At 52.4% G+C, this 27,367-nt stretch overlaps 1 protein-coding gene across 10 annotated transcripts in view; it reads left to right on the top strand.

The window, feature by feature from the left end:
• The window catches only part of CCND3 (cyclin D3), a 34,669-nt gene that overhangs the window by 755 nt on the left and 6,547 nt on the right, over positions 1-27,367 (top strand). For 3 of the 10 annotated variants that reach the window (XM_065698255.1, XM_065698254.1, XM_065698256.1), the window contains exons 2-5: positions 26-138; positions 7,524-7,613; positions 8,798-8,897; positions 24,679-24,894. In XM_065698255.1, the coding sequence (XP_065554327.1) occupies positions 53-138; positions 7,524-7,613; positions 8,798-8,897; positions 24,679-24,894 (492 nt within the window). In that variant the 5' untranslated portion in view covers positions 26-52. Of the gene's footprint in view, positions 1-25; positions 139-7,523; positions 7,614-8,797; positions 8,898-15,658; positions 15,682-22,644; positions 23,001-24,678; positions 24,895-27,367 lie in introns of those variants that run through there. The other 7 variants (XM_065698262.1, XM_065698260.1, XM_065698261.1 and 4 more) reach the window with 5 other exon arrangements.

The following is a 27,367-nucleotide window of genomic DNA, read 5'->3' on the forward strand; positions in this document are numbered from 1 at the left end:
GCGGCTTCCACTGGTGTCTTAACAGCGACAGCGGCAAAACCTGCTCGCCCGTATGGGAGGCGAGGAGGCAGAGGAAGCGGGAGGCTGGATTCTTCGAAGCGAAGGTGCCTGCAGGAGGATCCTGCTTCATCATCAAAGGTAGGAGGAAACGGCGCTTCGGAGATTGAAAGTGTGATCTAGAGATCGCTCTGATGCGCGCACAGACGAGATGCTGTTGGAGAGGAACTGTGCTGAAGATCCTAACGTACCTTGAGGTGGTCATGAGGTTGCCCTGGGAGGCTGCTTCTCCATGCAGTTTCCCTGTGTGAATTCCCAAGGAATTGTGTGAATTCCCTGGTTTGTTCTACCAAGGTGGGAGGCAGCGCCTTTGCTATCCCTCAGCAGGAAGGTCCATCCCTGCCAGGGCTCTGTGGTGAAGGTAGGGCAGGATCTCAGCCCCTCACATTAGCAAGAGATGTACAGCTGCGTTAACAGATGCTGAGCCCTGCGGGCTTCCAGCTGAGGGACTTGTGGAGGTCTACATGCTAGGGAGTAGGATGCCATTGTAGATGAAGCTGGAAGGGGGGACATGCGAGTGCTTAACTGTAGTAGGTTGTAATTTACTGGGTAGCTCCTGAGAATTGTCAGCCCCTTGTTTGGATGGGAAGAAGTGAACTCTGGCAGATATGAACTGAAAACATCTGTGGGATGCTGCTGCAGGCTTGGGCTGAGCTTGAAGTGTCTGTAGGAGTCTCAGGCTGATTGGTGCTGTAGTACCGGGAGAAGCACCGTGACCTCGAATCTCAGCTTGCATCAAGTTAATTCAACCACTGTACAAGTTGCTCTTGTAGGGGATAAGTGGGGAAGAAAGTGGGGGCAGGTGCTTTGGTGGTCAGCATTGTGTCCATCAGATGCACTGAGTAAGGCAGCATCTCCTCCTTGTAACACACCAGCCACACTCAGCAGGTGATCAAAGATCATCAGGGATCAGTGCTGTGGAGCAGATCCTGAAGTGTTTGGGGCAGAAGATATCAAGGAGGGCCCAGTGCTCAGGGAGCACCATGCAGGTGTTTGAGATGTGCAGGTCAGGACTTTGCTCTGCTCTGGTCTCTGCTGGTCACTCTCCTCAGTCTCTTCTCTCCCCATCTGTGCAGTGGAGAGGATGATATTATTTACCTGTGTTACCTCACAGGTTGTGAAAGGTGCAGTATAAATACAGTACAAGATAACTGATCTATGACTCCTGGTTGCTTTATTGCTTGTGGACAGGCTCTTCTTGATCTCTTGTCTCCAGCACTTTGTAATGTCACTTTGTCAGTCAGTTATTTACAGCCCTTGTGTAGAATGAAGCAAACCTGGATTCGGTCCCTGCATTTGGGAGTGTTTCTGCACTGAACTGCTTCGTGTAAAGCACAGGCACGGTCCTGAAGGACTTGGACTGAGACTCAGCACCCTTCTGTGGAGAATCGACTCCTGATCTGTAGAGCCCCTCACCTCTCTCTGCCCCACTTGCTGCCTGTCCTGGCTTGTGCCTGCCCTCTAAAACCTTTTGCTGCTTCTCTCCCTATGTCCTGCATTACCCCATTTCCTCATGTGTGGGAGCTGTTGTGTAAATAACCCTTCACAGCCCTGCGCTTGTTTCCTGCTCTCTTGGGAATGTTCTTTTTGAATTCCTTCCCCAAACTTCATAGGTAAAGTTCAGAGACCCAAACTGTTCAAGTCTGTAACTCTTTGTACTCATGAAGCTTTGGTTTGGGAAGGGCATTGGGTGGGATGCTCGGGGGGTTGTGGTTAGTGGGGTAATGTGTTGTATTATTCTGAGCTCTAGTCATTTTCCCATCTGTAAGCACTGGAATTCCTTGTGAGCTGCTTTCCAGGCTGATCAAAAGCAGCATCTGACATCAAAATCTTCTTGTTGGTGATGCGGTACCCTGGGGAAGCTCTTCCTACACTCATCCCCATGTGCTTGTGTATCCTGTGCTTGTCCCCACATTCCTATGCCTGGCCCCATCTGTCCAACACTAAAACCCACTTTAACATTGGTATCAGACTGAGAAAGGAAAAAGCTCGTGTGTGTTTACTCTGATTCCCATGCAGAGGTAGGAGTTGGGATTCCCAGGTGTGTGACACTGAGTTGTGTCACCCCACACAACAGAAGAACATTAGCATTGAGATCCAGCCGAGCTGTTATTCTGGGTGTCCAGGCCCAGAGGGGAAGCTGGGAAGTTGCGGAAATTTATATATGAAAAGAACAGTGGGAAGTGATGACTCTGGGCCCTTTGGGTAGGGGAGGCTCAAGGCTGTGAGGGAGTTTGATGTAGGGGTTGGATTCTGCAGCATGTGTTCAACAACCCAAGGGTGATTCCCTGTTGTGTTCTTAAATGTCATAGTGCCATCACTGGCATGGTCTGGGTCTGCCCAAGCCACCCCAGTGCCATTGCCACCAGAGGGCACGTTGTGACCAGTCACAGATTGGTTTGGGTTGGAAGGGACCTTAAGCTCATCCAGTTCCATCCCCCTGCCACGGGCAGGGACCCCTTTCACTGGAGCACCTTGCTCCAAACCCCTGTGTCCAACCTGGTCTTGAGCACTGCCAGGGAGGGGGCATTTACCACGATGTTATTTCTGAGCAACTTGATTCAGAAACCAAAATCAGTGAGTTTCAATTCTTGCACCCCTGAGCTGTGAGGATGCCACTAAAATGCTCCCTGCACCCACTTGTTGCTACAAAGCTCCTGTGAGCCCCCAGATACCTTGAGCAACCAGCTCTGGGGGTTTCATCCTGCACTTTGACAGTGACACACACTTGATATGTGGAGGAAGCTGCTGGGCAGGCAGGGAATAAACTGCCCAGCTCAGAGTCTGGGTATTTTTTTCCCTGCAATGACATTGGTTTATGCCTTGCAGGAAGGAGAACTCAGCTGCAGAGATCTTGTAGCCATCTTCCTGCTGTTGTTTTAGTATTTTCCTTGCTGTTTTGAGAAATATTATTTCTTTGTTCTCCTCATCTCTAAAGCAGCAGAATTGCTGTTAACGTGGTTAAAGCCTCTTGAAGTAAACCCCTGGCACGTTTCTTACTGGATTTGTTGTTTGGTCTTGCCCCTGCCTTGGCTCCCAGTGAGGTGTGGGAGCTCTGGATAGTGCCCAGCGATTCCATCTGGAATTTACATTCACTTTCCAAACCCATGCAACGTGGGCAAGGGGTGGAGCAGAGTTTCCAGGATGCAACATGCACCTCGGTGTGTGAGCTGGGGCTGCACATTGTGAGTTTTCTGAGGGTAAAGCTTGAAGCTGTTGAGTCAAACCTATAAATAACCATGAGGGGAGGAGGTGGCTGGTGGGAGAGGGCTCTTTGATCTAACAGCAAGAGCCAGGGGTTTGAAGTGCAGGGCAGCAGGATTACAACAGGAGATAAAATGCATCTCTTCATAGGGGAGTGTGCTTCACAGGGCTCCTCAAGGGTGCAGCACACTCTCATGCATGGCAGGATTGGCTCTGAGCAGGTAGTACTGGGGTTCAGCTGCTGAGCTACGCAGACGTGATGTCTATAGCAGCTCTGAGCAGGCAGCAAAGCCAGCATCCTGCTGAGGTGATGCCATACAGCAGTGTCTGTGCTGGAAGTGGAGCCTGAAGGGTCTCTGGTGCTCCTCCCCTGCTACTCGGTGTCTCTTTTTGCTCCTTAGGGATGAGCCTGCAACAGTGTGGAGGTCCCGGAGCTCTGGCCAAACCAGAGTGTCAGAGCATCTTCACTGCTTCAGGCAGGCCCGGGGTAACTGATACCTGCTGGGCCTTTTATTTCAACACTGATGCAAAAGCCATTCCTTTCCATTCCCCCAGCTCATGCTGTGCTCCTGAGTCAGTGCCATGTCTCATCCACCAAACATGTAAACCCACACCTCCAGGCTGCCCAGAGGCAGCGCTGCCGAGAACTATTGCAGATCTCTGGTCAGCTCATCCTGCCTCATCGGTGACTCAGGGGATGATGCTCTCCATTCTGTCCCTGTTTGAAGCTTTAGGGTCCAGAAGTGATGAGGAGTGGGTTCAGCTGCTTTTGTGCAGCCCATTAGATGTGAACTTCACTTTCTGAGCAACAGCGGATCTTGGTTTGAGAAGACGGGCAGAGGGATGCTGCCAGGTGTCACATGGATGGAGCAGTCATGGGTTGGTATGTCTGACCTTGAACTCTCTTGAATCCCTCTCTTCTCATTCATCCTGGACCAAGAAATGGTAAATGCAATGTGTAATTGCAGCAAACCCACAATTATCCCTGTTTGCTGACCCCTGTATCCACATTTGGCATATCTTCCCTTGGGCCATGCGCCCATTCCCCACCTCAAGTATCTGCCTGACTTTTAAATGTCACCTTCAAGAGATTCAGACCTAAAGGCTGTGGGAGGAAGCACTGCACAGTAAGGTGGGCACTGTCTCTCTTGTACATCAGTTGTCAGCATTAAAGCTGGGCCAGGACAATCTCTCCTGCGTGTTTTTGCACCCTGTGGCTGACAGTTTGCCAGATGAAGCCAGCTCAGCTCTGAGCCAGAGCTGCCTCATATGTGCCTTTGATGCTTTGCAGCATGTGAGGTGTTGCTGCTGGCCCCACAGGGTGACAGCCTTACCCCAGAGCACCAGCACTGACAGAGCTCAGCTCAGAGGAGGCCACTTCCCACATATGGGTTCTTGCTGCCTTGACAAGTATCTCTGCTGTGTCAGGAAACCACACGGTGGGTGTTGTCTTTGCAGGGTAGAAGTGGGGGAAGGAATCCTGCTCCTCCGTGCCCAGGGATGGATGGTGGGATAGGGTACCTCTGCTAACCAAGATGAGCTGTGGTAGCTCTTCTATCAGAGCAGGGAGCAGCCAGGGCCAGCATGAGGGACTCCTGCAGCAGCTCACGGGCCATGCTGTGAGTGGGCTGCCCTGGCTGTGCTTCAGAGGAGAGCATGAAAGCTTGGAATACCTATCCCAGCTGGGCTTGGTGTGTTTTTGTGAGTGCTTCCAATTCCCAAAGGATGGGGAAGCTCTTTGGATGGGTTCTGAAGAGCCCACGTGCCTCAGCTAAGTCTTATGCATGGTATAACTTCTAGGTAGGACTGAGGGGTTTTACAAGCTCTTGGAGATGCTTCTCATCAGTGTTGGGTGATGTGGTACAAACTGGGCTGCTGCTGGGATGCAAGGACCAGGACACCAGCATCCAGAGCCTGGGTTTGGCTCTGCTGTTAGTCTTTGTGTGAAGCAATAAGCTTCCCTTTTGTACTTATGCTTTTTTTTCCCCATCTTTAAAATGGATCTGAGGAATAGCGGGAGACCCGGGAGTGATTTGAGTGGAAGAGTTGCAGAGTTGGGAGCTGCCCACTCTTGCAGGAGTGGGTGACAGTAACAGGGTTGAGCGGGTCTGCTGTCACCTTCATTTGCCCATTAAATCTGTCATTTGAAGCGTCAGAGTTTCTTAGCAAAGCACTTTGAGCAAGTGCCTGTAGCTGTAAATTTGAGCTGTCTGATGAAAGTCCCTTTTTTCTTCCCAGTGGGATGCTGCAGATACAGAAGCAGCAGCAATGGATGAAATGTAGGAACTTCTGTGAACTTATTGGACCTTCTCAGCAGGTTCGGGCTGTGTTTAGAGCTCGGGTTTGGGCTGATTCTTGTTTGATCAAATCCAGCTCCCTATTCCTACCTTCAGATGAAATGAAAACTGTCACTATCAGGCCAAGAAGCTGATAAAAGATTCTTCCTAAGAACAAAGTGTGAAGTTTATTCATCTGTGCTCAAAACAGGATTCTTGGGGGACAGGGAGGCTTCTTAGGAAGGAATTCGGAAATGGGCTGTTGGGAGAGGGAGGTTTGTTAAATAATTTGTCTTTCAAGGACTTCCACAAAGAACCTGCCTCTTTGAAGGCCTGCCTTGATTTCACAAGCTGCATTGCTTAGTCTCTAGAATCATACACCCCCCCAGAAAGCGTGGTTTTTGCTGGCCTGGAGACTTATTCCAACTGGGATTAGATGCTTAAGTGTCTCTGTGCAGATGGGTGGAGAGACCTGATTGTCCATGTCCATATGTACTTCCTTCTTCTACCCATGGCCATGGAAAAATCCCATTGCCCATGCTGGAGATACAGGTAATGCTGTCTTCATGCCAGTTGCTCCATGCCTTGGGTATTAAAACGGGTCTCTACCTTTTCTGAGAGGAAAAAGGGGTTCCACGTCATAGCCTGGAATAAGCCTGAGCTGGGAAAACTTGTTTTCTCCACACAGCTCTTCCCACGGGAGCACAGTTAGTTTATGGAAGCCTTGGATCAGCCACACATGATGGGAACCCCAAACTGAACCCTATCAGACAACCAGACGGCTCTGGATTTGTGGTGTAAGGTCTCTCCTCAAGGCCGCTGTGTTAGCAGCTTGTTCTCTGGAGCTGCAGCAGCAGCAGCACAAGGGGTGAGGCAGAGATAGGGGCTGGCAGCAGCTGTTCAGGATGTGCTGCTGATTCCAGGACATCTCCCACCCTTTTTGGAAATCGAGAGTTTGGAGCAAGACAGGCCCAAAGCAGAACCAGGAGCTGATAAAGGCTCACACAGATGACAGCACTGTCCCCACTGGCTCCAGGGAGCCGCACCAGCTGGGGGGCAGCGATAGGCTTCTTGTGTCTGTTCCCCCCTTGCTCTGGGCATGGGGATGGAGAGCATCTCCCTTCCTCCTCCCTCATGTCTCTTCTTCTCTAAGGCTGAAGCTTTCTCCATAAGCACTGTTAACTGGTCACGTTTCTGACTTGGCTCTGCTGCTGTCCCTCTGTTGTGCCCTGGTCTTCTGAGGGTCCAACCTAATGATGATGGGCTGGGAAATTCCAGAATATTCCCTGTCCCAGGAAATGGCAAAAACAAAATAGCGAAGAAAATGTTTGTGGGTAGAAACTGGTGGCACTGGATGATGCTCCTTGGATAGTGTCCTCCTCAGAGCAGGACTGTGTGGCACCTGGCTTTGTCTGTGAGGACCTCTATCAGGCCAAAAGGATGCTGGTGTCACCCTAAGAACTGATCTTCCCAGGGCTGGTGGCAATAAACACCTGCTGAAGTGTAATGGACAGGGGATTTGATGGAACTCAGGGTGACACTTGTGTGGCTGGGAGCAAGGGAGCCTGCCCTAGGGCAGATGCAAACCAAGCTTTCCATGGCTGTAGAACCATCTAGTTTGGCTGGAGGGAGGGGGATCTTTGAGGGCACCAAGGCTTATATTGGCCCATGGAGATGGAGAAGAGCAGGTCTGTGCTTAAAAGGCTCCCTGGCCACAGAGAACTGTGGTCTGCATTGACTTCCAAGGGAGGGTTGTACAGGAGGGCATGTGGGGTGAAAGGGTTCCTCACCCTCCCTGACAGCAGGGTCTATCTGGGGGTAAATCCGTAAGATCAGCTCTCTGAAGAGCTGATAAATTGAGTTCCCATGGCACAAGCAAGGATCCTGTGGCTGGGGTGTACACAGAGAGCTCCAGGCCCCATTTCACATGCAGACAGCTGTCACCATATGTGATTCTGATTCTTTGCTTTCTTCTAACACATGAAGGGGGTCCCCACATCTGGCTGTGGCAGTTGAACACGCTCCATTTCATCACAGACTGGTAGAGAAGAGGCAGCAAGAGAGGAGGGGAAGGGGGTGAGTATCACAGAGCTGGGTTAGTGCTTGGGACCTTCTGCAAAGGTTGTCTGCAACCTACAGCATCACAGGGACATTGCAAAGGGAACAGGCCTGATGGGGAGGGTTTGTGCTGCTCCAGCACGTGGCAGGAGGGTTCCAAAGGGGTGTTTGTGCGTGTTGAAGAGGCGAGACAAATCTGCTGCCTCCCAGGAACTAGGGAATCTCCTCCCCTGGGAGCAGGGTGCTTCCAATGTCCATTAAATTTATGTGTGTGGAGAAGAGCTGCTGAGCTGATGGTCCTCATGTTCTGGCTGCTGTGGGCCTCTGCTCTACACCCCCACCAGGGTCAGCACCATCCCTAGGCCAGAGCAGCAAAGGACATGGGCAAAACAACCTGAAAACTGGCCTCTTCTAGTGGTATTTTCTGTACTTAAGAGGATGCTGAATCTGTGACATGCCCAAGTGAAGTTCCCCCAGGCCTAGTCTTTTTAATCCAAAGAGCCATGTCAGTGTGGATCCTTGGAGCAAACACCAGGGCTCAGCCCTCTGGGATGTCTTGTGTGCCAAGTGTTTTCTTTAGCATGGATATGGGTGTTCTGAGACTCTGAATGGCACCTCTCCAGCCCTGGAGATCTATAGGTTGCTGTGTGTCTGTCCCTTGAGAAGGGATTCTCAAGCAGAAGGGTGCCAGCTGGGTGGAAAATCCACCTCCAAACAGAGGTGAAACTTGGCTCTTCTGGGAGTTGTCTTTTGGAATCAGGATTTTGGGGCTGGGAAAGCCCATGCAGCCACTGAGGAGCTGGATCTTCCCCCAGGAGCTAAGTGTTTTGCTGAGAGGGTTTTGCCATCCAGCCTAGCACTGGGCTTCTCTTTCCTCTCTGCTCCTTGCTTGCAGTGGGTGCACATGAACTGAGACAGCAGTTTTTCCTACCCTCCCCTTTCCTCCCTCCTCTCCAACCCCCATCCTGCTCATGGAGGAAGGCAGCTTTGCCATCTGATAGGTCCCAAGGTAAAAGCAGTGTTACAAGAGAATGTAAACAGCAGCTCAGGGAGGGGGAAAAGCCTCCAAAGGGTTGAGCAAGGCAAGACCAGGGTATCTGATGTCAGCCCCAGCTGCCTTCTGCAAAGGGTTAATGCCAGGGCTGCTGCAGGACTCTGAGCCCTTCTGACAGTGGTTTTGAAATCTGATTTTCTTCTTGCAGCCAAAAAGTGAGGGTTTTATCAACTTCCTATTTGAGAGCAGAAGTCGGAGCTGGTGCAGGAGTGCTGCCTTGTGTCCTTCTGCCCTTGCGTGTAGTTGAGGTAAGCAGTGTGCTGGCAGCGCAAGAACCACAGCTTGGGCAAGGGGGAGATGAAAGGAACATCAGCAGAACTGTTTGTGCCCCTGCCTGCAATGCCTGAGACCAGCACTGGTGCCTCAACACGAACATTTGACAAGGCCCAAAGCAGCTCTGCTGTGGGGTTTATCTGTCACCACCTCCTCACCATCAGCAGAGGTGAGAAGCAGCACATCCCTGCGCAGACAGCTCCATCCTGCATCCCTGTTTGCAGCTACCACAGAGCTCTCTCCAGGAGGCATTTTGGTGGCCCAAGGCAGGGAGGGGCTGGTCCCCTGCTCCACACAGATGGATGTAGGTCTGCTTGATCCCAATTAGGGTGATCCCACCCTAATTGTTCTTTGCACAATTCACCTTATTCCTTTCCATATGTGGCTGGGGCATTCTCTTGCAAAGGCTTTTCAGTTGAAAATGGCCTGTTCTAAACTAGAGCATTCAGGTACTTCTGCTCCTCAGGACAGCTCAGGTTTCTGTATGCACATGTTTTATGGGGGAGCTGGGCCCAGGCAAGCACAGATGGACTCCAGGCTTATGGAAAGCACCTTTCAAACCAGCTCTGTTTAGATTCCTGGCCTGAGCCAGGAAACTTATGACTAAATAAAGATGGGAGGTCTGCCTGATCTATTTACTTGCATTGACAGTCAGAGCCCAGCTCAGCCTCTCCATTGGAAATACCCCAGAGAGGCTCAGATTTTTGCAGAGATTCCCCCATATCCTTCATGTGGGGAGATGACGCCTCTCAGCTTTACCCAGTAACTCTCTCAGCAGCTTTCTGTTGCCCAAGAGAGAGCCCTGCCTGGCTTGGGTACGCATCTAGATCTGTGGCATGACTTGGTCAGTGCAGGGAAGGATCCAGCCCCATTATTGCTTGTGATGCAAGGGAAGGCTCAGCTCTGCTGGGTGTTGCATGGCATGCAAACAGGTAATGGAGTGTGAGAGCAGCAGTGACAGCACCAGAGCTGGGAAAACCTGATGTAATTCAAGCTGTGACAGTGTGTGCAGCGAAACTGCTGCTGAGATGTTGTGTAACGTCCCTGCTTCCATCTCTCCTCAAAGCTCTTGTGCCACATTCATGTTCTGCCCCTCTTGCAGCTGGTTTTCACTCTGATGCAACTGTTAAAGCTGTTTGAACCCATCAGCTTGCAAAGCTGACGGGTTAAATGTAGGGCACAGTGGGCATAAGTACAGCAAACCTTTGGGGGCTGAGGATTCAAGCATCATCTCTGTTCTCAATAACCATCCCTGCTCTAAAGCAGTGGTTTGCAGGTCTAGCTCAAAGCATCATCCACATGCTTTGTGATGTGGATGTGACCAGCTACATCTCCTTTGGGCACCTCACTGTGCCTGAGGGCTTGGCTGAGCCAGAGCTGCAGGTGCAAGAAGTGCCAAGAGGTGGGGAGTGGGAAGTGGTGTGTCTGTAGGGCAGCACTGCAGTGCTCAGCTGCGCAGCCAACCATCAGCCTCTGCAGGTGAGCAGAGATCGTTGCTCAGCATCTATTTTTTCCCCTTCTTAACTTTCACTGCAGGAAGTAAATAAACACTTGTGTATACTTCAAACATAGCTGTCAGGTAAAAATAAGTTTGCATGTTGTGGAGCTGGATGGGCTGAGAGGTGCTTTGTGCTGCACATGGGAGCCTGTTGAGGTCGAGGCGGGTCTCAAGGGGATAACTGAGGGCAAACATCAGCCCTGGCTTTAAACCTGCTGTATGTCACCATCTCAGCTGTTGGCTACAGGGATGGGACTCTGTAGCCATCACTGGTCACAGGCTGAGCTCCCTGCTCTTAGCAGGGGCTGAGGACTTGTGCTTGCATCAGGGAGGGAATCACTTGGGATTTTGATGGCTCTAACAGCAAAGGATATGAGTCTGGTCTTGGCCTAGCAGCAGCTCCTAACCCCATCTAGCAGGAGAGCCCTGTCAGGTTCAGAGAGCCAAATGCCCAGTCCCTGGTTTAGTTTATTCCTACCTTAGGATCAACTGTAATCTCCAGCAGTGTGTGCCTGAAAAAGGGAGATCTGCTGTTTCCATGGACATCAAGCTGGTATTCAGAGCTGAGTCCATCTACTGACCCAAGCAGGAGTTTCCAGGGTACACTGTTAGCTTCTGGTGTCTCTGGTTGATGTGTTCCCAGGAATAGCTGACACTTAGATGAATGTGTCTCTCCTCTTTCAGATAGATCACAAGCTCTGTCCTAAACCAAGTCATGCAGACACTTGGCATCACTTCATACCAAGGCAGTAGCAGGGGACAGTGATGGAGGAGGCTGTGGCTGGAGGAAGGAGCTGCCTTGGCAGGAGACTGAGGAGGTGCGAATATTAATCCTGGAGGTTACTGCAAGTCACTTATTAGCTGTAACAGCCCCAGGCCCAGCAGTGTGGCTCTCCCCAGCACTGCATATGCAGACAGTAAGGCAGAGTGGATTTACTGGGGGGAATGTTGGAATCTAAAGCCTTTGGCACCAGCCTTCCTGCTGGGAGCAAAAGGGAAGTGGGTGTCTCAGTGTTCCTATAGGCTGTGGTACAAGAGCTGTACACAGTGGTGGGGTGCTGTGTGCAGGTAGGATGTGGTCAGGCAGTACAACAGGACATCTAAATCTTATTCCGGTTATAAACTAAACAGGTATTCCATGGTCTTTCTTAATCCAGAAGCAGCATTTGCACTGCCTGCTTGGGAAATGTACAGCAGCAAAGCATTTTGCAGGTGTTAACTCATTCATCACTGCTAAACTGCAGGGATGGGAGTTCCCAGAGTGCTTACTATTGGCCTAAGCTGGGAGGAAACTCACAGCAGTTCTGATTGAATGAGGTAGGCTTAGAAAGGTGGGATTCGGTGCGATTGATCTTATTTCGCCATCCACCTTCTAACTTGTCACTGATGAAAAGCCAGAGGTTATTTTCACTTGGCTCAGGAATTGGTTCCCAGACCCTTCCAGTGCTGCCTGCCCAGTGACCTGACTGGGAATTCCTCTGTGCCTCAGCCTAGACACCAGCTCTGTGCTCAGCATCCTGGCCCTGGACCCATCGCCAGCCTCAGCTCGGGCTGTGGAGGGAAGTCTGAGGCTTTGTGCTGGCTGCCAGCAGTGGCATCAATCTCACCCTCTTTAAATGCTCCCAGGCTTCCCTGCCAGGCTGCAGCAGCTGGAGGACACTGGTGCATCTCTACCTCTTCTAGGCCATGAGTGGATTCAGTTGTATCTGTACATCTCTTCTTGCTGCTCTTATGCTTCTCTGTGTGTAGGAATATGAGCCTGCTGATACCTTAGGGCAGCCTCTCCCTCCTGCCTGGGCATTAAAAGACGGTTCAGGGCACTTAGGGAAGTGCTATCAGTCTACATCCCCATGCAGTTGTTTGTCATCTGCCTCTCTTTGAGGGCAGCTCGATTCTAAGAAGCCCAGGCATGGAGACAGGAGCACAAAAGGACCTTTTGCTTATCTCTGACCTGTCTGGCATGGCGGCTGGTCCAGGGTGGCCTCAGGGCCCAGATAACACAGGAGCTGGGATGCACGATTAGGTATTGAGGCAGTGAAGAGCTGTGAGGTGGCAGCAAGGGGATGAGAGCTAAAGGGAAGTGTCCTCTGCAGAGCGTGGTGAGGAGCTGGGGGGTGGAGGGATGTGTGTGACGTGGTGGGTGCTTTGCTGAAGGGTCAAGGCAAAAGCTACTCCCAGTTTCTTGCTGATGAAGGGTGCAACAAGGCGGATGCGGGAGACATCTGATGCCCTGTGCTGGAGCTGAAAGTCCCCATGTCTGTTAGAACAGGGAATGTGTGACCCTGCTGCACTGGCTGGAGCTACCTTGGGTCCAGAGAATCCTGGACAAGAGGAAGAAAGTCTTGCACTTGGGTTTATCATCCCACATCCAGGTCGTGCCGTGGTGCAGCACATCTTTCCAGACACTTTCTGTGGGCAGCAAGGTCAGGCAGAACTCAAGCTCATGTGTCTGTTACCCAGGGTCTGCAAAGGACTGAGTCTGTTTCTCAGTGGAAGTGTGATTTGGGTCTCTCCTGCTTGTAGGAGGCTCATGGGGATACAACACCAGTGGCAGCTTTACCTGATCAAGTTGGTCCAGCTTGGTTGAAACCGACTGAAGGACTAAGAGTTGATGGGAAAGAGAACACAGCCACAGGCAGCAGCGTTGTATGGGGCTTGTTTCTTTAGCAAACAAGGCTATAGAAGCACTGAGAGGTCTTGGGTTCATCCTGCTGCGGAACAGGAAGATGTTTGTGGGATGGGAGGAATGAATGTTTCCTGCCCAGCTCGGGCTGTGCTGCAGCGCAGGGGACCCGCTGTGGTGAGGCTTGGGCTGCAGCACTGAGGCTGGGGCAGGCAAGGGCCCACAGCGTGTGTCTGTGTCCAGCAGACTCAGGAAAAATTCCCCTTTATGGTCTCAGGGCCAAATCCTGCTGCTTCCACTCCACAAAGAACCAGAGGATGGTTTGGGCTGGAAAGGACCTTAAGATCACCCAGTTCCAGCCCTCTGCCATGGGCATGGATGCCTCGCAGTAGGCCATGTCACCCAAGGCTCTGTCCAACCTGGCCTTGAACACTGACAGGGATGGAGCATTTACTGCTTCTTTGACCAGCCTGTTCCAGGGCCTCACCATCCTCACAGGGAAGAACCTCTTCCTTATCTCCAGCCTGAACTTCCCATTGCAGCACGGCAAGGACAGAGATTGACTGGACAGAATGGAACGATGGATGGATTTGTTTTCAGGTAGAAAAATCAACCACTTTCCCAGCTTTGTTGGAGAAAAACATCCTCTGAAGGCTCTTGTTTTGCTGAGTGAGGCTCCTCATGCCCAGGGCGGGCAGGGGGCCAGAGCTGGTGCAGATGCTGACAGCTCCACCCTGTCAGAGCTGAGCTTTGGGTACCGGGATGCCCTGGGGCCAGCAGGGGTGTAGCCCTTGATAGTGATCTCTGTAGGCCTTGAGAACATCAGTAGTAGTAGTATTATTTCCCCGTATTTTGGTTAATTTCCCCCCCACACCCCTTTCCATCTTTAGACCCAGCTCTGATTTCCTTCGGTAACTGCAGTAGTCTCTGTGTTTCACCCAGTAAGGAGCATTTCCTTCAGTACAACCATCACTTCTATACATATCTGCCTGCCCCACAAACCACTGGGGCTCAGAAGATGTAGGTCTGGTCCGTGCTTCGCCACTGTCACTTGTTCTTGAGCTGTGGGAGGTTTATTTGCCAGCAGAGGTAGAGCAATCAATGCTCTTATGCAAACATGGTTACACTTTGCTTTGGCTGAGAATAATCCAGACCCTGCTTCTTCCACCACCTGCACAACAAGTATCTGCTGGCTACTGAAAATCCAGTCCTTGATCCTTGATTCAGCTTTTCCTTTCCTTATCTTCCCTTTCCTTTCTGGCTCGAAGGGTGCCTCTTCCCAGCTCCTGTCTCTGTCTGGGCTGACAAGTCAAAATCTCGTGCCAATTTGACATTTGCCTTGTCTGAATGCAAGAAGCCCTTCAGGTGGGAGGAGAAACAACTCACTCTGCTCTCCATCGTGTGCTGCTCAGAGCTCAGCCTGGGAAATGGAAGCCCTTTGGCTGTGTCAGACCAGCATCTCTCCTGTCACTTGCCAGCTGAGCCACACATTTGTCACAGATTGAGCAGAGCAGTGCAGTTCATCTTCCTCCCTTTGCCTGGTTCTCTGCATGCTTCGTAGAATCATGGAATGGTTTGTGTTGGAAGGGACCTTAAAGCTCATCCAGTCCAAGCCCCTTGCCACGGGCAGGGACCCCTTCCACTGAAGCCTCTTGCTCCAAGCCCCTGTGTCCAACCTGGCCTTGAACACTGCCAGGGATGGGGCAGCCACAGCTTCTCTGGGCACCCTGTGCCAGCGCCTCAGCACCCCCACAGGTAACAACTTCTGCCTTATCTCCAACCTGAACTTCCCCTGTTCCAGTTTAAACCCATCACCCCTTGTCCTGTCACTGCAGTCCCTGTTGAAGAGTCTCTTTCCTCCTCTTGCTGTTTGCAGCCCTCCTCCCAGAGACCAGGTTGGTCCAACACACAGAAGGAGAAGGCAAAAGGGAGACTGCAGAGATCTCAGTTCCAAAGTCACACTTAGGGAGCAGAGACAGGGGCATTCCAGGGCAAGGAGCAGCAAAGCTGCGCCTGCTAGGCCGTGATGACCGATGTGTCCTTGTCCCTGTGTTCCTTGTGTGTTCATCTGTCACATGCTCCTCCATTCCCTCATAGGCTTCCAGCAGGGCCATGGCTTCCCAGAGAGGTCACATCCGCTGGCAGAGCTCAGTAATCCCTGCAGTGCCCCAGTGACAGCCACTTACCTGGCAGCATAACACCTTTATGGGTCCAAACCAGCATCTCAAGCTCCAACATCTCCAGCTGCTTCTAAAGCTGCTGGGCCAGCATCCATCAGCTGCCTGCAATGGGCTTTGGCTCAGCTGTATTAGGAAGGAGGAGGTATTGTTATGGCACTGGCAGTTCCTGGTAGGGCTGACAAGCTGTGTGCTCCTGACCCGAGCTGTGCAGATAGCAGCAGCTCCGATGATGAGGCTGTGCAGCAGTTCTGCACTTATCATTGCCCTGGGCCTGCACGGGCACTGGCAAGGTGGCTGTGCAGCAGGGAGTCTCCCCCACTATGGAGGTGAAGAGCCAGCAACAGTTGTATGATCCCCTTGTCTGCTGTGGAAGATCATCAGGGAGGTGATGGCTCCCTGTCAAGGCCTGGCCTTCATCTGCTGAGAGCAAGGCGCAAGTCGTTCCAGTGCCCTCATTGGTAAGCATGGATGCTCCTGCTTTCCTCTGCTGCCATCCCTTCATCTTTTGTCCATCCCCAGCAGGTTATGGTGTGTAGTTCCGAAATACAGGTAGCACCAGAGTGTTCTTCAGTGTGAAGCAGATACCAGGGATCAGCCCTGTGGCAGCAGCCAGGGCAGAGCTTATCCAGCTGGATTTCACTCTGAAAGCGGTCTGGCTCAGCCCCTGGCACAGGCTGTTCGCTGCCCAGATGTCAGCACTTGTTCTGGGGCCATGGTCTGCCAGCTCACCTTCTAAATCATGCTCAAGAGCTACTGAAACAAACTCAGAAGCACTCATGCCTGATTGCAGGAACCCTTTTGTTTGTCAGCTCGCAGTGGGAAGGAAGTTCCTGTTTGAATTGCTACAGAGAGTATCCTGGTGGGAGGCTGACTGTGGTAGCACACTGCAGTGGATCTGATGCTCTTCTGCTCAGGCTCTAGGAGCGCAGTGAGGATGGGGTTTCTGCTCACCAGTACATGGCAGGAGTACAAGCTGTGGACTTGCTTTTGGGGTTCCTGAAGCCTGGTTGTAGTAGCAATAGTTGAATAAGACACAATACCACTTTTTCTAACTCAGCCAGCCATAGAAACCTCTGATTTCAGCTTAGGATAGTCTATTAATATATTATATATCATAATATATATATTAGGATATATTATTAGGATATAATATTAGGATATTATGATGTTCAGGAGACATCTTTTGTCACTGTGGTGCTTAGGAGAGGGCAGAGGGGGCAGGAGCAGCAACTCCTGGGCTCAGAGCAGATATGAGTGTTGGAAGAAATGGTTCATGTATTGAGCAACCACTGGAATCACTTCAGCAAAGACCTGCCTCAGTACAGTGGGAATGCTCCTTGCCCGGTGCTGTGTGTGTGTTCACAGAGCGTATTGCATGAGTGTGTTGTTAATGGCAGTAATTACTGATGACATGGATGCAGAAGCATATGTAGATGATATCCAGCCACCAGAACTGCTGGGAGAAATGCATCCAGATTTTATTACAGCATCTCAGGGAATGTGATCTGTCTGCATCCATATACAGAGATACCAGGGATATACAGAGGTACCTGGCAGTGACAGTCACAAGAAATACAGCCACATTTGTGCCTTCAGGGAAGGGTGTTCTGCCAGCACTGTCGTATTTACAGCAGGAGACCTGTCTTCAAAGCTGCAGGTGATGCTGTGTGGATTGTACCTCCATTTATTAACACAGGGCTGTGACATTACTCTTCCCTTCTACTTGATCATTATGGTTTGTAGGTCCTGAACATCTCCCCTTTTGGCTTTGCAGTTTGAAGCGGTGGGATGAGCATCCTTCCTTCGCTGCCTGGGGAGGACACGTGTGCTGTGCACGGTAAAGCCAGCCTGGCAACAGAGGTGGTGGCTTTGGGATGGTCCCGGGGGTCTGCCACCACACACAGCTGCAGGGCTGGAGGTGAGAGCGGCTCAGCTCGGTGCCGGCTGCTGCACAGGCACGCTCTGGCTGCTGTGGCCTTGGTACAAGATGTTTCCTTTCAGTTATACCAGAGGCGAACCGAGCGCCAGCAGCCAGCTCTTGGTAAAGGCTTCTCGCCTTCAAGGTCTGCCTCTAGTTCAAAGTCCCCAAGCCTGTGCTGAAGCAAATACAATCAGGTGCACCCCAACTGGGGGGAGTCCCTGGGGTAGCAGTCGTTTTCTTTCTACCCCCAAAACGACTCCCATGCACACAGCACGTCCTCCCTCCGAGGAGCCGCATCCAGCACAGGCTCAACTCACCTACTGAGATGTTGCCTGCCCATTTCTGGCACCCCTCTGAGCCTGCCCTCTGCCCTGTCCTGATGCACTCCCAGAGGTAAAGGATTTTCCTTTCACCCTGCTCCTGTTCCAGCTGGGCCAGTCCCCCCTTCATAGAATCATAGAACCATGGAATGGTTTGGGTTGGAAGGGACCTTAAAGCTCATCCGGCTCCAACCCCTGCCACGGGCAGGGACCCCTTCCACTGGAGCAGCTTGCTCCAAGCCCCTGTGTCCAACGTGGCCTTGAGCACTGCCAGGGATGGGGCAGCCACAGCTTCTCTGGGCACCCTGTGCCAGCGCCTCAGCACCCTCACAGGGAAGAGCTTCTGCCTAAGAGCTCAGCTCAGTCTCCCCTCTGGCAGGTTCAAGCCATTCCCCTTGGCCTGTCCCTACAGGCCCTTGTCCAAAGCCCCCTCTCTATTTCTTGTAGAGCCCCTTTAGCTATTGGCAAACTGTTCTATTATATTTTACATCCAATTTTCCCTAAAGGGGAGAGATTTTTGCAACTATTCCCAGCAGGACCAAGGGCCGTGGCACACAAGGGCTGGTGAGGATGGAGCAGAGGAGCAGGTCAGGCCGGGGTGCTCATGAGTTGCAGCCTATGGGCATGGGGAGCTGAGGGTTTCCTGCACTTGGTCCCATGCTCAAACACAAGCCTGCTTTCTGCCCCCAGAGCTTTCCTCATCTTACTCATTCCTAACATAGAAAAAATGCTTTCACTGAGCTGAAGGGAAGTTTGGTTGAGTTCAAGTTTAACATCTGACCCCAGGGATGTGTTTCCTAATACCTTTCCCATTACTGGCAACCACTGCATTCCCTTTCCTCTGACTTGGTCAGGCTTTTGAGTGTAACTAATCACTTTGGGGTGATATCATCTGAAAACCCAGCCCCAGCCATGCTTAGATAGATCCGGTGATGATGAGGATTCTGAAGAAGATAAAACTTGCTGCTTCAAAGGCCAAAGTGCAGCTTTTCCATTGACTGAAAGCCCCATCTTGGCCCAATTGCCTCTTTAAACAAAACTAAAACTGGGACTGTTGATGCTGTTGGGGTTTCTGCTCTGTTCCTGCACCTGAGCATGCCTGTTCTTGGGCTATAGATCAGTTTAATCTGAGATTTGGCTCCAAATGAGCCAGCCCAGTTTCCCTCAGCGAACCATTGAGGCCAGCAGAGATTTCAGTGTAGTTTCAGCTGATGTTTTATGGGAAGCATTAGGACAGCTTTGCTTTCATCTGTCATTTCAGCAGCCGGTTTCTGCCTTAGTTCCTTTTCCTATCAAAATCTAAATGAAGTCACCTTTTCATTGCTTCAAACTCATGAGGCACCCCCAGGTGAAGGCTCAGTTTTGCTCCCAAAAGGCACATTTCAGACACCAGCCAAATTCAGCTGGTAGAGATTGAAAGAAAGAGCAGAGAAGAAACATGCAAAGCTGAAACCAATCAATTTCAGAAGGCAAATGGGGCCTGGAAAGCCCCCGGGGGGGGGATATATTTAGTTCATTTCAGGGGATTATCTGTGGCTGCCAAATATGCAAATTGTTATAAAACACTGCCCTGCAATTTTACATCTCCAACACATCTCTGTTACAACACCCTGCCCTTGTCCATCCTTCCTGCCTTCCCCTGCCCTGAACTCATCTCCCTGCCCACGTCTTGCACAGATCAGATGGGTTTGGCTTTCTCTAAGAGGTTTTGCTTGCACGACACTGTGCAGTTGCTGTGGCAGGAACGGGGCCTCTCTGCCAGCACAAAGTGCCAGGCAGCAGGGCTGGGCCAGCTTCAAGCTTCCCAGCGGTGCAGGGGGAAAGGGGATGTGCTGTGGCTGTCCTGGAGAAAGAACCAGTCCTGCCTGGGGAAGTGAGGAGGAAGAGGAGACCTTAGAGCAGCTCCCATTGCCTAAAGGGGCTACAGGAAACGTGGAGGGGGGCTTTGGACTGCTTGAGCAGTGCTCAAGGCCAGGTTGGACACAGGGGCTTGGAGCAAGCTGCTCCAGTGGAAGGGGTCCCTGCCCGCGGCAGGGGTTGGAGCTGGAGGCGCTTTAAGGTCCCTTCCAACCCAACCCAGGCTGGGATTCTGTGTTTGAAGTGCGAAATACCATCTTCACCCTTTCTCACACATTCACAAAATGGTACCTGGTTTTCATTCTCTTTGGGGGATTTCCTCTAGCAAATGATATAGTTATTTGCTCATTGGATTTGGTTTTCAAGTCCTTGGTATATGTTAAGTAGTTTCATTTCACTGTCACCGATGATACCATAGTCACAATATGACCCAGGAGGAAGAGCGCTCAGCTCTTGGTAGATCAAAATTAGGCTGAAGGTAGATATAAAAGACATAGAAACCAGTGAAGAAAAGGTGCAAATCCTGCTGGCTGGACAGCCTGCATGGCCAGACAATGACATGGATCAAAACCTCCTGGAGCAAAGACGTTATGGATGTGTTCTTGTTGAATGGCCATCCCAACAAATGACACCAGCAGCCCCTCAGAATCAGCCCAGCATCCTCACTGTCCCCTTTAAAAGCTCCAGTTGCTGGTCCCTCTTTTAAATTCATCATCAACATACCCCAAAAATGCCCTCCCTTATGACTCAGCGAAGAACAACGTTGCTGGTTGGAGATCCTGGAAGTCTGGAGCCCATCAGGGGTTTTCAAGTTCGCTCGGAAGGAATTTCCTTTCCTGATGTCGCCAAAGCCAGGAAGCTGCCTATCTCTGCACAGCAGCCACCAAAATTGGGCTTTCCTGGAATTTTCTCTTTTCCCTCCGCACACCCACACAAGAGGCTTTTTGGGACACCCACAGGCTGTAATTTGCCCTTTCCAGCCTGATCCTGCGGCTTGCAGAGGCCTCGCTTTTGCCAAGTCATCATCTGGAGGGAACACTTCCTTGTGCAACGGGCCCTGTTGTGCCGCTGTGTGCGCCGTGGCCACCGAGCCCGATGGTGTCGCAGGCACTGGGACAACGACCATCAAGTCTGGGAAAAGGCCTAGAACTTTCAATTTCAACAGGCACAGCCCCAAAACCAGAAGGACCAAGAACCCAAGTGCTGTGGTTTCCCTTTGCCTGACTAAAGCAAATAGCTGCTATTTTTACTATAAATGTGGGCCATGGGGCCCTTTTCTTCCCCTCACAAGTGGGGGATGCTGCTCACAATGAAAGAGCCCGGGGTGGGGTGGGGGGGGGCTCATCCCAGATTAAAAGCAGCTGACTGGTCCACAGACATGTATCCCATAGCTTCTTCAGATGTTTCTTGCCCACACCACTGAAGATTTATTTGTAAGGTGAAAGGAAGTGGGGAAAGGGATGGGAGAATCTGCTCTCAAATTCCTCTTTTTCATTTTAAGCAGCAGGGATGGGATCAATCTGTTCACCCCCTCTCCTTCCTCCCGTTCCCATCGCCGTGCTGGATGTTCTCAGGCAGTGTCACATCCCTTGCAGAAAACCAAAGCCATGTGTAGAAAGGGGATTCTGGTGTGTGTTCTGTGTGTGACCTGTGTTCACTGTCACCAGTGGAACCTTGCAACCTCTGATCAAAAAGATGTTTTCCATTTGCAACAACAACAGAAATCCTGAGGAGGGAGAACAAAGGCTTCAGTCTTGTTTTACTTAATGCTTATTAATTTGGTGTGTTTGTTCTGCATTAAGAGACTCTTTTGAGATGCCTGAAAATGCAGGGAAAGTACTGTATGTATCAAAATGACACCCAGAGAAGTGACTTGTGGGAGGGGGAATGGCTGTTGTGGCACATCACTTCTTTGGTGCTTTGGTCCTTGGCTTAAAACCATGTTACATGTGTATATAGTGAGGGATACCCCAGCAGAACGAGTCCGGTGTTCCACTGAGTCCCCTTTGTATGGTGCTGCATCCCAAAAGTCCTTCCTTGTTCCAAATCCTGTTGCTCCATTTTCTTTCTGAACAGGAGCACTCTGCTCCCCAAGGGCTGCAGGATCCCTGCTGTTGAGTTTGGGCTTGTGTCCATCCCATTCCCTGTGCCCAGGAATCCTGTGCTGGGAACTGATGGACAGGGCCTTGCACGATGGAACCACTGCTGGGTGGGCAGCCAGGAGTGGCTGTGGGAGCCCAGAGCAGGAGCTGCTGCTGGTCCCACCTCTCACATTTGTGATTAGAATCATTTGGTTCCAGCTGCTGCTGTGAATGCTGCCTTGTGGCACCATCCCAGTGCCAACGAGGCTTATTCAGGCTGGTTATTCCATCAGGCAGGTTGCTTTTGGAGCTGGAGCTCACATTAAAAACAGACCCCAGAGCTAATCTGAGGAGGTTTTAATTTGCAGGTTTGAAGGCAGTCCATTCCCCTTTCCAGTTAGAGAATTGTTGTATGGTGTAAACTATATCAGAGCAATGTGTCCTGAGTGACAGCCTTCACCTTCTCAGCCTAGAAAGCAATTACTGCTGGGTCAACCAGCACCAAACTGAGGTACCAGAACAGAGCAAATCCTGCACTGTGGAAGTCAGTGCAAACTGACCCCAAAGACTTTGAAATTCCCAGAGGAATGGCTGCTCAGTGTACAGTTTGCAAAGGCATTTCCAAACAATTGTTAATTATTCGGAAAAACGCAGCCAAGCCTGACAAAGCCTTATCTGGGCAGACACTGAGGTCGCTATCTCCTGTGGAGCTGCACCAGGAGTAACATGAGGGGAACTTGTGGAAGCCTTTGTAGGGACCGGCTCCAAGTATGTACACAGCTGATTGTTTTCATAGCCTTGAAGGACTTGGGGCAGACACACGGAAAAAAAGATACAGGAGTAAATACGGAATTAACTGCTTTTAGACCTGCGGAGGTTGAGTTGACAGCGGCCTCACCGCAGCCCCCGGGCTGTCTGTCTGCAGCCTGCCTGCCCTGCGCAGAGCGGGCAGCGGCCCCTGCAAGCAAAGGGGGTGCCGGGGGGGGGGAAACTGGTGCCGCCGCGGAGGGATGGGGCGATCCCCGGGGACTCCCGGTCCCGGTGCCTGCTCCCCCTCCGCTCCAACATGGCAGCAGCGGCCCCGCCGCCGCCCCACGTGCTGTCAGCCCGCCGGCGCGCCTTTCGCCCCGCCCCGGGAGGCGTGGCCACCTCCCGCTTTCGGCGCGTTGCCGCCGCTCGGCTCGCTGATTGGCTGGAGGCCGCGGTGGCTCCGCCCCTCGGGTTGCGCGGGTCGGAACGGGCTGGGCGGTGGCTCCGCCCTTTGCGAGCGCCGCCAGTTCCCGGCGTCCGCGGAGCCGGTGGGGAGGCAGCCCCTGCGTTCGTCCCGTTCCGTCCGTTCCGTTCTATTCCGTTCCGTTCCGTTCTATTCCGTTCCCTGCCGTTCCCTGCCCGCCGCGCCCATGGAGCTGCTGTGCGTGGAAGCCGTCCCTCGCGTTCCCCGCGCCGAGCACGACCCGCAGCTCCTGGGGGACCGGCGGGTGCTGCAGAACCTGCTGAGCCTGGAGGAGCGGTACAGTCCCCGCGCCTCCTACTTCCACTGCGTGCAGCGGGAGATCAAGCCCTACATGCGGAAGATGCTGGCTTTCTGGATGCTGGAGGTACGGGCACCCCCCCCTCCACGCTGCCCCACTCCAGCCGCAGCGCGGGGCAGGAGCATCCCCCCTGTTTGCTGGGGGCTCGGGGTGCGAGGGACAACCCAAGGGACAGGAAAGCCCCGAAGCCTCAGGGCTCGGGGTGCGCCGGAGGTCGGGTCTCCGGTATTGGGGAGTTGCTGGGTGAGGAAGGAGCCTGCAGCACGGCGGTATCTGTGCGCCGGCTGCTGCTGGAATCACAGCCCCAGCTCCGTTGGAAAAGCCCTTTAAGCTCCTCCAGTCCAACCGTTCCCCAGCAGTGCCAAGGCCACCCCTAACCCATGGCACTGAGGCCTCGTCTCCACGCTGTGTGAACGCTTGCAGGGCCGGTGCCTGCAGCCCTGCCCTGGGCAGCCTGTTCCAATGCTGAGCACCCTCTGGGGCAGGAATTGTTCCTCAGCTCCATCTAAACCTGCCCTGGGGCAGCTTGAGGCCGGTTCCTCTTGTCCCATCCCTTGTTCCTTGGGAGCAGAGCCCAGCCCCTCCTGGCTCCATCCTCCTGTCAGGCACTTGCAGGGAGCCATCAGGTCCCCCCTGAGCCTTCTCTTCTCCATCTGAACCCCCCAGGTCCCTCAGCCCTTCCCCATCACACTTGGGCTCCAGGCCCTTCACGAGCCCTTTTCCCCACTCCTGGAGCGTTGCATGGAGTTGTTGTGGCCCAAGTACCATTGCTGCCATGCTGCTGGCACCCCCCTTCCCTTCCTGCTCCCCAAGACTGGGCAGAGCTCAGCAGTGCTTGGGCAGGGCTGAAAGTGCCTGCTCAAAGGGGGAAAACAGCACCACTACCATTTACTTCCCTAAATCCAATCTGAATGGGGCTCTCTGCGGGATGCAGTTCTGGGGGGTCAGGGAGGGAATCTCATGGGCCTCTCCATGAGGTGGCCAGAGCTTCAATAGAGAAAGAACAGAGCTGCAAAGGACAAATGACATGGGATAGAGCCTGCCTGCTCCCCACCCCGCTGCTGCTGCAAAAGCTGCTTCTGTCAAAGGAAATAATGACCATCTTGCTTTTAAAGTTGGTTTTTTTCCCTTTCCCTGCTATTATTGTTCTGTTTCTGCAATTCCCTTTCTGAGAGGGGTGGTTGAGGGAGTGGTGCTTTGGAGCCTGTTCCTGTGAAGCCCTGTGGGCAGTCAAGAGGCAGATGACACTTGGCAGTGATGGTGACCGTGCATGTCAGCGTCCTCGGTGCTGCTGGAAGGAGAATGGTGGCACTGGCTGGTGTGTGAGGAGAAACCACAGTGTTTTTTATGGTTGCATTGAAAGAAGGAAGTAAAATATGACAAGTGTTTTGATACTGGTTGAGAAATAAGAGCAGAGGATGAAATGCAGGGCTCCTGCATTCTGGTCATGGCTGTGGTACAAGTGGCCAAGGGAGGAGGACTTTGGGGCTTTGCCATTGATTCTTCTTGTGTCTCTGCACCATTTCAGGTGGAATTGCCCTGTTCCATCTCCAGCTGGGTGTAATCCCACCAAAATCATGGGCTTAACACCTGCAGCTAATTTACTCCTTAGCTCTAAGGTGCCTTTGAAGCCCTGCAGATACAGTGTGAAACTCCATCGCAACCAGAAGCTTTGAAGCTGTGGTGCAGGCAGGCTCTGGGGAGTCCTGTGCTCATTCAAACCTCCTTTCCTTGCTGTCCTTAGGTGTGTGAGGAGCAGAAGTGTGAAGAAGAGGTCTTCCCCTTGGCCATGAACTACGTGGATCGCTACCTGTCCTCAGTCCCCGTGCGGAAGAGCCACTTACAGCTCCTGGGAGCAGTCTGCATGCTCCTGGCCTCCAAGCTGCGAGAAACCATGCCCCTGACCGTGGAGAAGCTCTGCATCTACACAGACAACTCCATCACGCCTCAGCAGCTCGTGGTAACCACCCCTATCTCCAAGAGCCCTCTCCCTCCTCCCAGCTCTCTTATCTCCTGCATCCTGCTGCTTGGCAGCATCCCTGCCTCCATGCCTCCTCCTCTTCTCCTTTCCCCACTTCTTCACCTTGCTCTGCGTTCCCCAAGCAACCTTTCCTCTTCCTTGCCCTGCTGCGTGTGATGTCTGTTGGTGAAGACCTTTCCCTCCTCCTCTCTGCCATGGGAAGCTGCGATGGGACAGACTCCTGTGCAAACAGCAGGGCGGAAAATGAAGCTGTAAGTGGAAAGTTAACCGGTAAAATCAGTCTCAAGGCTGATACAAGTTTAAAGCAAAGATACAGAGCTCTTGAGTTCAGCTTTGTCAGGCAGGGTGGAAATTGCAGAACCCCTTTCCTGGGGGCCTTTTGTGCCGGTAGCTGAGGAGGAAGCGGCCGCCCCGCTCCGAGTGACAAACACCCTGGAGACCGTTTGCCTACGAGAGGTTCTCGGGGTTAGTCAGAGCCTTCTGAAGCACCTCTTGGGGGGGCTGGGGTGGGTGAGATGATCCCCGGGGTGGGAGGGAACCCGCAACACTTTCAGGGGTGAATCGGAAGCCAGTTCTGGTAACTGGGGAACTCTGCTGTGAGCGTGGGTTTTCCAAGTGCCAGAGAAGGCTGGGAACCCCGCTCAGCTCCACACCTCTCCCTGTGCTTCGTTCCGATGTCTTTGGTGCTTTATTCTCAGTGAGGTTGGTTTTATTCGGTTGAACCTTGAGCTGTGTTCGTAGCTTCCAAAAGAGAGCAATGAGGAGATGCAGGGCAGGCAGAGCCCATGCAACATCTCCGGAGCCTTTCCTTTGCTCTTGCTCCAGAATTAATAAGCAGTAGAGATGGACAAGAATGGCGTCATTTTGGGGTCAAGAGTACCCTCTTGGGATGGCCAAAGAGAGCTTTTCCAGGCACATAGGATCCCTTTTCTCTTCCCCAAGGGGAAAGCACAGGTTTATTCCCAGTGTTCGGCAAAGGCACCACGAGGAGCCACAGCCCGGAGGTGTTTGTGGATGTCTGGGCAGGAGATGCTGCATAGCCCAGGATCATCCTTCCCTGCCCACCCTGTTTGTTTAACCCTCTTTGGAGCAGATCTTGCTCCAATCTCCCACTGCGCCCCATTGTAGAGAGGGAGTGGAAGTAATATGTGAAGATCCATGAAGGGTTTGTCTTTGCCTTGGGACCTGACAAGAGTTAATACCGCGATTACAAAACCCGGGTGAGCTGCTCTTTTCCTCCTCTGTGCTAATGTCACTTCTCTTTCACAGTCTTGTAGTGGAAAAGGGTAGGGAGAGGAAGGGGAGCTTCTTCATCAGGGTTTGGACAATGGTGCATCCTGGCCTCTTCTCATGGATCGCTGCCATTCCGGCTTCCAGCGCATCCTCCCGGCCTTGCAGAGGAAGCTGCCTCCCATTCCCAGTGGTTTGCTTCCTCCTCCTCTTGCCGGGATGCTTGACACCAGCTCAGCGCTTTAGAAGGGCCACATCTGAAAGAAAATCTTGGTGAAGTTATTCTAGGGAGAAGGAAATGATGCAACGAGGGACTTGTCCAGTTGGAGGAAGTTGGGTTTCCGTCGAGGGCGTTATCTAACCCACCTCTCTATTCGTATAAAGGCTTTCCTGGCTTCTGCAAGAGGCTGTTGAGCTGCTGTAAGGTTGGGAGAGCAGCTGTAGGTCACCTTCATCTCTGCTTTGCTCCTAGTACATTGGCTTGCTGCTGAAAGCCTTCACCTAAGGGCCCGTTTGCAACCTGCCAGGTATTGCCTGGCAAAGAGGTCAGGATCCAGCCACGGGGTAGGTAATGAAGGTTGCAGCAGTGGCAGCAGGAGTGAAGGAGCCAAAAGCTGAGTGGGAAGGGATGTTCGCTTGTGATGGAGCACTTCCCATCGCACTCACGTTCCACTGCTTTACCTTCTGCTCGGATGGATGTGGCTGTTCTGCACCTGATGTTGGCACCTGCTCAGACTCCAACACTGGAAGCCAACATTTGCCCCACATTAAATACTTGGAAGTGGACTTTCATGGTGGCTTGTTTCTAGAGCTGCGTCTCAGCACTGGCTTGGGTGGGTGCCAAAGAGCACCAGCAGCATCTTCCAGCCTCTTTGAGTCAGCTGGAGAGCACATCAGGCAGTGTCTCATTGAGCCTGGGCTCATGTGAGGTGGCACCTTATCAACTGGGGTGACGAACTCGAGCACAACTTCCTTTTCTCCTGCAGGCAGTGCTGCTGCAGGGGGGAGCTGGGCTTGACCAGAGGGCTTGTCACAGGCTTCCTGTAGGCACAGGGGTGTGAGGGGTGAACACAGCAACTGTCACTGCATGAGGAGAGGCCGCTGCGCCTGTCACAGCCCAGGCTGGGTTTGCAGAGCTCTAAATGGAGTGACCCGGTCTCTGCTTGGGACTTGAACCTGTCAGCGAGAGGGTGCAGCAGCAACCGGGGCTTGAGGCTGTTGG

Source organism: Lathamus discolor, chromosome 19, assembly GCF_037157495.1.
Source record: "Lathamus discolor isolate bLatDis1 chromosome 19, bLatDis1.hap1, whole genome shotgun sequence".
In the NCBI taxonomy this organism is placed as follows: Eukaryota; Metazoa; Chordata; class Aves; order Psittaciformes; family Psittacidae; genus Lathamus; species Lathamus discolor.